A 12458-nucleotide genomic window follows, 5' to 3' on the forward strand; every position below is an offset into this window, starting at 1 on the left:
ATGAAGCAGAATTATTTTTGGTGAATTGTTTACCCTACTAAATAATATACTATGTGGCATTAATTTTTCTATCTTTCGTTTGGTTGGAATTCGAGGCTTACTTCCTCTTCCTCCTCCATAGTATTTGGAATTTATTTTGGTATTGGAATTTATTTGGTATTTATTATTATTATTCCTCTGTTTTTTTATGAGATTTATGCGGAAAGCATTTTCTCGAGTTCTAGACATGATAACCTCTGAGTTTGGGTCACTATATAAAATCCTGCCATACAAAGTATCAGTGGAAAGGTAAGTTCTTATAGGAGCCTTCTGTCTGAAGACAATCCCATCCAAAATTATTTAAAAGAGATTCCAAAGTAGACTTCAATCCACTTACTATAACCCATATCTAGCCTTTTAAATCTAAGCTTTCCCAGGGCATCATAAACTTCGACTCTCAAGCCTCAAGCCTCAAGCCTCTAGCCTTTACCGCTTTTATCGTTTTTTTTTTTTTTTTTTTTTTTTTTGTTAGAACTTTGAACAGAAATTTTCACTTAGCCGCGAGTCAAGTTTTTTGCATGCTCATTATCTGTGGCTGACACAACATTCAGCCATTTTTAATAGCCACTAAATGGAAAAAGAGTTAACAGAGACACACACACAGACACACAGCTGAGACACACACCGACACCGACTGTCGGCGACTGGCAGGACACGCATTTTTTATGGCCATTGTAATTTGGTTGGAGCTCAGTCATGCGCTTCGCTTCGCTGGTCGCTTTGGTCACTCCGTGAACGAGCGTTAGGGTAGGGGCAAGTGCAATTTGTGGCAAGCTTTGACAGTGCAACGCATTAGCCATCCCTCATACACTTTTACTGCCTTCTTTGAATGCGTTTCCAAGTCGTGGAGTGTGAGAGGGGTAGCCTCCCCCATTAGCAGCAGCTTGGACTTTGGCTCTGGGCAAAGTCGAAAGCATTTTAATGAGCCACCAGTTGAGGTTACCTCCACTCCCCCTTTCGTGCCATGCAGCAATTTCTGGCGGGGTAAATGCAAATTTTTAGTGACCCACGGAAGTTGCATATTCATGGCGCAAAAATGTGTGTGTGTGTGTGTGTGTGTGTGGGTGTGTGTGGGGGCGCATACCCCAAATGCATTTGCGTGCATTCCCTTTGCATATTTTTTGTGATTACAACTTGAGGAGCAGTCAAGTCGGAGTCGTAAAGCAAAAAAAATAAATACGACTACGAGGAGTATTTGCAACATAAATTCACTCAACATTCAACTTTCAACATTCAACATAGAAAGGCACTTTCCAAAATGGCAGCTAGTGACAGGGGGTGGGGGGGGTTGAGCCATGCGATAGTGTGAAGTTTTCCCATCAAGAGAGATATCTCTCTCTCTCTCTCTCTCTACGGGAAAATGCTCAATGAAAACCAAACAAAAAGTTTGGTCAATTGCTGAAGGACCTTCGTCCTGTAGAGAAACTTCAAAACCAAAAAAAAATAGGAAAACGGTAAGAAAAAATTCTACGAGAAATGGAAAACAAGCTGTGAAAATGGAAAATTGTACAACTGCTGAGACGCAGCTAAGAAAACATTTTGGAATGCTGCAAAAGTGGGTTAATTTGGCCAAAGGATTCTTTGAGACACACACACATGCCAGTGCCGCACATCAGTGTATGTGTGTATCAGTGTGTGTGTGTTGCCATAAGTATCTCTGTGTGTGTGTGTGTGTGTGTGTTAGCCCACTCACATAATTGCCAAAGCGTGCAAAAGTTTCATTGTTATGAGCAGCCTTCTCACATCTCTTTGCTGCCCAAAAGTTTTCCCCTACAAAGAGACAGAGAGAGAGAAAACTGAGATAGAGAGAGAGAGAGAGGAGCGAAAGCTTTTTTGTAGTTTAAAGCGTTCGTTCTGCTCTGCAGCGTCTTGTTTTTCGGCTAGGGAATAGTGACAATACAATGGAATCACAGCATATAGAATACTTTCAATCAAGAGGCTAAGGGACATTACGGCGCCAGCTAAAAATCAAGAAAAAGTACGACAGGAGGATGCACTGACATTAGGAAGGATATAGACCACATAGGGGGGCATGGCAACAGATTCTTTTATAGAATTTACTATCCATTAATCGCTGGTATAATTATGTGCTAATTGGAAGCTGAGATCATTTTATATTGCTTCAACTTCAATAAAAAATTTAATTAATTTAATTTATAGACCACATAAGGGCATGGCAACAGGTGTTTGAATATAGAATATTACTTTAGAATTTACTATCCATTTATCGCTCGTATAATTATGTGCCTTTTTTTATGGGTAACCTAAGGAGAGCTAAAGGAAAGCTGAGATCATTTTATATTGCTTCAACTTCAAGCAAATTTAATTACACTGTTAAATGTCCCAAGATATTTTCCAGCTAACATTTCCCAGCACTTTCATGCACTTTCAAAGCTTCTTTCTGTTACCCTTGAAGGCCAATGTGAACACCAGTATAATTTTCGCTCAATGTGTTTTTGGCCTGTCACAGGCAGTAGCCTTGGAACGGTCACCGAAGCTTATTAGTAATTTATTTTTAGCATTTGCCGCATATTAAATTTTTGCACAAAACTCAATTCATGTTGGCAGCCAAAGGAGGCAAAGGGCAGTGCCCAGTGCCAGTGCCCAGTGCCAGTGCCCATTGAGGCATCGCCCGTGCTGTAAATGGCCTCCAACATGCAATTAATTGTGTCATTGTAGCCATTAACCAGACAGTTGAGCAGTAACCCAATTTGTTCGCTTGATTGTGTAGCCACCTACCAAATGGAAGGAGAAGAACCACTTGACCGACCGCCGCCCCTAATGGCCCGGCCCGGCCCGTCAATGGAGTAGGCGATGGAGGCCGTCAGAAGAAGGCCGCCACAACCAAAGGGCCAAAGCCTGCCAAGGCGATAGGCGGCCCCGGATCCAAAATGTTCATTGTGTGCCAGTTTGCAATTAAAACGCCCCTAAAATAAAAAGAATATACGAGTAAATGTGTGTCTATAGCAAGGAGGAGGAGAGCGCGGCAGAGTCCTTCGAGTGAGCATTAAGGTTCTTAGTGGCAGCTCCTGGCATATGTCTTGATATGTCAGTTGTGTTGCATAATGAAGAAGGTTCCCAGCCTCCTTCCTTCCTCCTTCCCCCAGTCCCTCTCAGTCACTATATAATTCGTGCATTCTTAATGCGATTCCATTCGAGATGAAAGGCTCCGGAACAACACGTGAGCTTTGGTGATAAAATGGAATCGTAAATTAGTCCTTGGCTACTCGGGTAATTCAGGCGCATGTGAGAATCACAATAATTGATAAGTAGGCGCATAATTTATTGAGGGACTTTCAAGAATTTCTTTTGTATTTAAATCAACTTTAAAATAAAGTAAAATTAAATCTTGTATTTATCTGCAAGCTCCAGCCTCCAACTGGAACACATCTTCAAGCGTATTATGCTGTCCCGTTGCCTGTTGCCCGTTGCCCGTTTCTATTGTTTGCAAAACCCCAAATGACGTCAGACCTGATGCATCGGCGTTGCTGCGGCTTAATGCAATTCCACATGCCACATTTGACACACCAGCAAAGTGATTGCATTACAAAGACAATGTTGCCAGTTGTCAGATGCCATTTGCCATATGCCATATGCCAAATGCCATATTCATGAAACGCTAATGAGGGTCCAGTCCGGTTCGGTTCGGTTCGGTCCGCTGATGTGGTCGACCACATCATAATGGTGATTGTTTAGCAGGGGAATGCCCTGCCTCGCCCACCCCTACTCGTGCCCCAAGGCAGCTGAAAATCGTTTGAAGGTGCTGCTGAAATCTCAAGAGCTTCTGTGGCGGAATTTCTGGAATGCAAGAATGGCCCTAAACCTCTAGAACTTTCTGCAACACATCATTATAGCTGGCACACTTTGATTACCTACCAAATAAAATGCTGAAACGATTTTAATAACCTCTCAACCTTACATCCATTTGGCATTTGCGTGTGTGTGTGTGTGTGTGTGGGGGGGAAATGCCAAGGGAAATGCATTTGAAAAGCTTTACGTTCTATGCATCTTTTGTATGCAACCTCCCACAGAGCCACAGGAGCCACACAGGAGCCACAGAGCGAGCCTCGCCTCAGGTACTTAATCTAACATCGTTGCATGCCCCATCATTGCTGTTGCAGTTGCTGTTGTCATCATCATCATCTGCATTCAGGGCTCGTGCTGTGGCATAAACCAAATATATTCTACATATATTCAAATGCTTATTGCTGCACATTTGTGCCCTCCTCCTGCCCACCTTGTGCTCACTCTGTTTGGCCTTTTGTGGCAGCCCAGCCCCTGTGGCATACAAGACTCCTGTGTTTAGGGGCTCGTTTTGGTTCTGGTTTATCAGTCACAGAATACGCTCGCTCTCTCTCTCTCTCGCTCTCTCTCTATCGCTTTCTATTCACATCTATATCTATCTGCATCTCTTTGTGGGGGCATATTGAATTTTATTTGTTTGACTTTTCCATTAATATTTTGTCAATTGACGCCCGCCCGGCAAACATAAACGAGAAGTATTTATGTTTGCTCAGAGATTGGTTTTTGTTTTGTTTCGTTTTGTTTATTGAGGTTTCCAATTTGCGAATATTTGTGCTCTAATCTGTTAATGCTTGAGGTAAACTCTGTTTCTGGCACTGGCCACTTGCCACTGGCCTTCTGGCCACTTGCCACTGCCTTCTGCTGCTGCCACTCATAAATGTACAGATATTAAAATGCAACTTAAAGCCAAGCCAAGCCAAGCCCACTTTAAATACATTTTTGTCAGTGCTTAAGTTTGTTTTTTTCCTGCCCATTCGCATGTCCCTCATTAAGCATCGAAGGAGATTTCAGTGAACGGCAGGACGATGACAGCTGCTGGCGCCAGCCAGGCCCCCCTCCCCACCAACGCTGGACAACAACGCGGATTACGTCTGACGAAAGAGCTGCCCAGCTGCCCCGTGTCCTGTCCTGCCCTGTTCGGCCCGGCCATTGTGACTTCTTCTCAGCCTTTTTCTTGTACGTGTAATACAGCGGCCGGCCATAATTTGATCGTTAAAAAGGCCAACGCCGCGCCATTTGCCGACGCCTTTGCATCGTTTGCCAGGCTGCAATTAAATGTCCGTTTTTACGATTGTGCAGCATTTGCAGTCCGTGTAATGAAATTAACAGCAATGCCAATGGGCCGAACCGAACCAAACCAAACCAAACCGAGTCGAGTCCTCCGCCATATCCTGTGTGGCACTGATAAACGATCGCATCCGCCCGTTCCATAGCCCCGGCCTGGCTTTAAAATGCCACTTAAGTGTAAAGTAAAACTGCCATTGAAATGCGGCCAGCATTAAATGGCCAAGAAATATACGAAAAATACGAGTATGCGTATGTTTATTCCCCTCTCTCTCTCTCTCTCTCTCTTTTTGGGGTATAATTCCATGCATGGATTCCGTGTGTGGCAGGGGATCAGGGGACTGGGAACGTCAGCGAGTGCCCGTGCCAGTGCCAGTGCCAGGGTGTGTCTGTCCGCCATAATTGCAAGCCAACGAAGGACATACATACATATTTATTTATTATACTCTACGCAAAAAGTGTTTTCACTTTGAAAATAAATTCTTTTTTTTCCTCTCCCAGTGTGGCCTAGCAATTGAGGTTAAGTACACAAATGTTTTGATGTTGATGCCTCGTAATATTAGCTGCCTCGATATCTAATGTTACGACTCCAGATCTATAGCTGTTCTGTGAAGCTATCTATAGCTGTGAAGCATCTTTTTGGTCTTGGTTGCGTATACTGAAGCTGCAATTACAGGGATCTGAACAGTGTTCTGTAATACGCCTAAAGATATTTAAGGGCTAATTTATGGGAAAAATTATTTTGAACCGAAAGGAATATAGATTTTTGAAATGTTTTTCTAATTGAAGTAATATTCTTTTATTTTACAGTCCTTACACAACTTCTAAAGGGAAAACAACTTGTTCTGCTCTACAAATTTTCCCATTACTATAATTTTAAATGTGGTTTTTATATGGCAGCCAATTGAAGCTACTGTAGCTTGGACCTCTACCAGAAATATTTTGCATTTCAATATAATTTTCGTCATAATATATGGTACAGCAGGCGAAAAAATAGTCCAGGCGCAGCAGGATATAGATATATAATATAGATAATAATTGTATTTGTATATACAAGATATATAATGTAATACTAAAACTTGGCAATCAAACAGATAGCAGATAGTCTCTACACATTTCTAACAAATTTAATTAAAATCGGCTATAGCAAAAAAAAAACAAAAACAAAAAAAAGGTTGCAAGAGTATTTGCAGCTTCGCCACTTATGGCAGGGCCTTCTTCTTTGTGTCATTATCACTTGGACACACACACAGACAGCGACACTTGCCTCGCTGAAGCACTTGGCTGGCCACAGGTGGCGCTTTAATTTGCACCTTTTACTGGCGCCTGGGAGCCCTGTCAACGCTTGGTGGTGGCGCCGCCTCACCCAAAAGTCCATGCGGCGCAGTCAGAGTCAGAGTCAGTGGGAGAGTCGGAGAGGTGCAGCTCGCAGCTCGCAGCGAAGGCTAAGTGAGCCACTATGTCAGTAAGCCCCCCAGGAGGAAGGATGTAGGGGCGCAGCAGATGAGCGGGAGGGAGAGTGGAGGTGCGACGCTGGGGAGTAATTAACACTGCGTCGAAGCTGGAGCTGGCACTGGCACTGGGTAAACACAATGGGAACCGGGAAGCAACCGCCGCAGTCGTTAATTACGCCAACAATGCTGCAACACACGCAGCGGTGGCAGTGCGGGGCGTGGCATGCCACAGAGGTAGCAGCAGCAGCAGCAGCAGTAGCGGGTAGGGTACCAAGGAGCAAAGGTAAATGAAAGAAGAAACGGAAGTGTAAATTGCTGTTAGAAGGAGCCACACAATCAGCGGGCTAAAGCTAAGGAAACAGCATAAAAGCTACACAGATTAGTTCCAAGAAGGAAACCGAAATGAATGGCAAGAAATATTTAAGGCTGGAGATAAAACCTGCAACGATTAGCTAAAGATTCAGTAAAGGCGGCAGCAAGGAGTAGTGCCAGATAAAACATTCAAGTCCAAAAGAAAACAAGATAAAAGCTGCATAGATGCGGCATTCAATTGCAGGGAACAGGGAACACACCAGGGATATGTCTCCTGTAGGAAAAACATGGAAACTTCCTATGTTGGGGCATCCAGAAACCCTTTAACTAAACACAAACAGTAAACACAGACAGTACAGTCAAAGGTTACTTCAGCATCGATTTCCGCACTGCAGCATCTCCATCATTCCTTCTTTCTTTTTCTGATATTCCCTTCCGATTTCCATGGCTAATTTTACTTTATTCAACACACACAAATCATCAGAAAAACTCCCGTTTAGAAACGCTGCCAGAGCTTGTGGAGCGTGCCATTGGTACTGAAAATGCTGCGCAGCATGAAGACCTGCAGCATGCCCACAAAGATCATGGCCAGGAACTGGGCCCACGACCAATTGTTGACCATCTCGTAGTTGGATTCGGCCAGCTTGCGATCGCGTGCCTCGTGCGCCCGTATGTAGTCCTGTGTCTGCCGCGAGCGCATCAGATTCACCTGCACCTTGTTGATGTAGTCACTGAGACCGGTGAAGATCGTCTCGAAGTGGTAATCGGTGAGCATCTCCTTGCGCAGATCGCGCACCTCCTGCTCCTCGTGGTCAGCGGGTGCCACCTCCAGTGAAAACGACACAATCTTCTGGCTGAAGGTGCTGATGGTGTTGTCGAAGCACAACTGGTAGACGCCCGTCTCCTCGGCCACATGCTCCATATTGCCCTTGTCCCTCTTCTTGTCGGCGGCCAGCAGCTTGCGCGTGGGATCCATGAGCGTAAAGTTAATGTCGGTATCGCCATGGCCGCCAGCAATCACCTGGTAGTCCATTTTGATGATCTCTGTGGCAGCCACGGGCTGATGGAAGCACTCCATGCGTCCCGGATCCGCATAGATGGTCAAACGTTCATTAAATGGCTCCGCATCACCCATCGATGGCATTCCAATGAGCAATCCCAGCATGAATGCCACGCAAATGTAACAGACAATTTCAAACATTTTTGCTGCAGTATTTTGGTTGTGGTTGTTGTAGTTGGGATTTCTCCGTTTCGAATCGGTTGGGGGCTACGAATATGATTGCTCTCGTCGAATGTGGGGGGAGGCGGTAAACTTTGTGTGTGCTTTTGTGAACTCAAAACCAAAGGCCTACTGCCTGTTACAGCCAGTAGCAGAAAAACGTAGATACACAGCACAGGTACAGAGGATACACAACACAGGTACAGAGGATACACAGCACAGGTACAGAGGATACACAGATGGAAGAGATGGATGAGATGGAAAAGATACAACTGCTAAATGCAGCTTTTAATAGCCAGCGGCGATTGCTGCGGCATTACAACTGTGCAGCAGCAACAGCAACAAAGTGCATAAAGGGTATCCCCTATATATCCATTCCCATCCATCCTGCCCCTCCCTCTATGCTGCAACTGCCTTCCCCGCCACCCTCCGCGCGCACTGGTCGCTGGGTTGCGGGTTTTCCCTGGCAAAACTAAAAGCAACAGCATCAAAAGGAATATGAATTGAGGTCGATGTGTAAATATTTGTCAACGGTAATGGAAATTTATGCTACCGTTGCTGCCACTGCCACTGCAGCTACTGCTGCTGCTGCTGCTGCTGCTGCTCCTCTGCCTCTCTGCTGCCAATGCTGCTGCGGTGGCATAGTGGGCGTGCTGGGCGTTCTGGGCGTAGCTTTGCATTTTTTTAAAACTGTTGGCGACGCCAGAGAGCGCCAGAGACAAAACAAAAAGGAAAGAAAAGCGGAAGTAATAGCAATGTGAATGTTAGGGAAGCACGGATACTCTCTTCGCGGCACAAAAAGGCAGAATACATTTGGAATTGATTGATTGATAAATACAAAAATTGTGCGAAAATAATTTAGAAAACTTCATGGAGCAATCTGCTTAAATATTTCTTTAGAACCATCGAAATCCTGTATAGTTACCATAGCCCCATCCCATAGGTCACATAGTTTCCTTTTATCTGACAATATTTTAATTGATAATGAAATCTGGTTCTTTTTATTTTTTTTTATTTTTATATTTATTCTCTTAAATTTCTCGCTTTTTTTAAGCCATTACTTGCCTGTTTTTATTATGGTTTATTCTCTTCCTGGCTGCACACTTTCTTCATTTCACATAAGAGAATTTGCTTTCTTCAAAGCATCCACCAGCCACAAATGTTCCTGCCAATTAGCTTATGCCCACACCTTCGACTTTATAGCCCAACGAAGAAACCCACTCTGGCAAGAGTATTGCGAAACAGCGCCTCCTGCCGTTTTAGGAGCCAAACCAAAAGCAACAAAAATACAGAAAAGTGGGAGTGAGAAAGGTGGGTGAGAAAGGGGAGTGAGAAAAGGGAGCGAAAAAAAGGAAGTAAAAGCAGCAAATGCTTGCGTTTGGGCAAAGAAACTTTACAAATATATGCACACACACACGCACATGCACCCACACACACCGCTGCTCATACATATATGTATGTGTGACTTACACCCACGACTCCACACACACACACACACATGTCCAAGCACACACATGTACGTATGTACATGCATGTGCTCGCACCTATTCTCTCATGTTTAGTTGCATTTGTTTGCACACTGCAACGCGTTTTTTTCTTCCTTTGATACCCTTTTTGGGGGCAGGGGTATTACACTTTGGGTGCGGGATGTGCACAGGCAAGGAATGAATCTAAAATAAATTATGAGATTATTTTTGCTGATTATCCTCAAGAAAGGTTTAGGGGAAAGGGGAAATATTTTCCTGCTATTAATATGCGAATTTGTCCACCAAATTTGAAATATTTCTTTGCATAGGCTCTTACTATTTTTAATACCCTTCTCTTTAGGGTATCTCAATCTTCGTTCTACCCTTCTTTTTTTTCCAGTTTCTTTACGTTTTTTATTTTTCATTTTTCATTTTTGGTTGTGCATAAAAATTTCAACGGCCGGTCTGCACTTCAGTTTTTGGTTATTTACTTTAAAAAAAAAAAAATTCGCGCAATGAACACCCAAGCGACCCACGCTACTAAACCCTTGCCCCCTGCTCAGCCCGAGCATCCCACGCCCCATACACACTTCCCCTCCGGGCCTGCTACTCCTCCACCTGCTCCACCTGCTACTCGTACTAGAAAGAGCAAAAACTTGCATTCGCGACGTCGTTGAAATGCCGGCGGCTGGGATACGCAGTCGAAGCATGAAAGCTGCAAATAGGACGCATAAAAAATGTGTTTCCCGGGGTCGTCTGCAGGTGATGGCAGCTCCACAAGGGGGGGGATGGATGCAGGGCAGGGCACAGCCAGCGTGGAGGTGCCTGGGTGGGGGTGGGGCAGGGGGAGTGTGTCTTACAGCGTGAAATGTTGAAGGCGTTGGCAGCTGCAAAGTAACCGACACGGGAGTCCTGCCGACTCTGGGACTTTGACTCATTCGAGCATGGGCCCCCCCTCTACACCATGCCCCTCTCTCTCTCACTCTCTGTGGATGTGCGTATCTGTGTGCGTTTCCTGTGCGTCTGTGTGTGCTTGTTGCTTTAGTTGATTGTTTGCTGGGGCCCCTTCAGGTGTTAAGGCGTTTACCATTAGAAGGGGGGCGGGCATGGTAGGGTGTGCGGCGTGTGCTGGCTGGGGCTGGTAGATGCGAGGCACCAGCAGCTTTCACAGAAGCCAATTTAATTTGATGAAATTAAGAGATGGCCAAAAGAGAGACAGAGACAGAGAGGGAGAGACAGTGAGAGAGAGAGAGCGGTGGAAAGATGGCCAGGAAAGATGAGCAAAGTGAGAAAGAATGGCCCCAAAGAGGCAGTGGCGAAAGATGAGAAGCCAAACGAGCGAGCACACAAGTTTAATTTAATAGCAAAATTGGCAGACTTTCTCTTTGCGTTATCCATTTTTAAATCGAATATTTTCCCAGCAACACGTTGCAATCGGATCATTATTATGGCAAGGCCTGTCCCATCTTGATATTTGAACACCTGGCTTTCGAGCAGTATTAATGGGGTAGACCGATTCTTTTTTAAGTGCATCATTTTAGGTTGCATTCACATATCAAATTTTAATATATATAAATATTTATATTAATATATTTTTATTTATTTATTTTATTTTTATATTTATATATTATATTTATATTATTATATTATATTATATATTATATTATATTTACACATTTTTTAGATATTTCCTTAACCATAAAAAACACCCGAATTATTAGTTTCATTAAGTGATAAATTCGTTCGTCGTCTCTAGTCTAAAATTTATCTTCATATAATTCAAATTTTATAAATTTAAACAAAAAGGAGCATCTAGAATTTCTGCCTCCAAATCTGCAATATAATCAACAAAGTTACCCTCCAAAAATTATCAAATAGTCTTCACATTCCTGCAAAATCTTTCCACTTACATATTCCTCATTCAAGTCTTATATTTCCCTGATTTTTCGCTCAGTAATTTCTGTAGCAATAGACAGCCCTGCAGTGCAGCCCTAAATCCAATCAATTCTTGGCCTTTGTCCTCGTCTTCAAATCACAGTCTCAGCCTTTGACAAATGCAACACCCAGAGAGAGACAGAGAGCTCCTTGCTCCTTGCTCCCCCCGTCTGTCTGTCAGGGTGGGTCTTTAGCTGACAGATGGCCTTAAGGCGATGGCGACTGCTGCTGCTGCTGCTGGTGCTGCCTGACACTGCTTCAGGCGGGGGGGTGTTCATTGGTTCATTGGTTAAATTGACCCCAAAAATTGTGAAGGTCAGCCACAAGAATGAGCTCATGAATTATTAAAGACACAACACAACAGAGCAGCAATGCCACACCACAATGCCAGCTAAATTCGACCCTAATCCTGAAGCTCAGGGTTCGGGGTTCGGCTCCTGCCAATGATTGCAAAATGCTTAGCCAAATGGAACTAAAATTGTTGGCTGGAGAAAACAAAACCTCAAAATGCCACACAGAAAGATGTTTTAAACAATGTTTGTTTTTGGGTGTGAATGGGGAGGTAACATTCCTTGACCAACAGCCAAGGTCCATCTGGCAGAAGGCAGAAGGAGACTCCTGCCTGGGTCTGCTTCTTCGGTCTTCGATGTTCTACTGTAGCAAAAGTAGCACTTTAAATTAATGAACTGAGATTAAGCAAGACAAATTGTTGTGAAGGCTTCGGGCTTCGGTTTGGGTGGGGGGGCGCTTGGGGGATATTTTCTATAAAGGCAAATTGTTTTTCCTTGGAAAATATATTAATTTGTATTTTGTGTTTGTATCTTCGTGGTCCCCTCCCCCCCTGTTTGCCCACAACAGCCCGCAATAAATATACAATTTATTGTTATTGATATTTGTGTAAACATTTTTCAGCACTCAGCCTCTGCCACTGCCTTTGCCGATTTC

General features: G+C 44.0%; 1 protein-coding gene across 1 annotated transcript; it reads right to left on the reverse strand.

Annotated features, from left to right (window-relative positions):
• Positions 1 to 7332: 7332 nt before the first annotated feature.
• Positions 7333 to 8231, reverse strand: LOC111081054 (transmembrane emp24 domain-containing protein 5). The gene has a single exon (XM_022376978.2). The coding sequence runs from the start codon at positions 8092 to 8094 to the stop codon at positions 7390 to 7392; it is 705 nt and encodes a 234-aa protein (XP_022232670.1). The 5' UTR covers positions 8095 to 8231; the 3' UTR covers positions 7333 to 7389.
• Positions 8232 to 12458: the final 4227 nt, after the last annotated feature.

Source organism: Drosophila obscura, unplaced genomic scaffold, assembly GCF_018151105.1.
Source record: "Drosophila obscura isolate BZ-5 IFL unplaced genomic scaffold, ASM1815110v1 contig_36, whole genome shotgun sequence".
NCBI lineage: Eukaryota > Metazoa > Arthropoda > Insecta > Diptera > Drosophilidae > Drosophila > Drosophila obscura.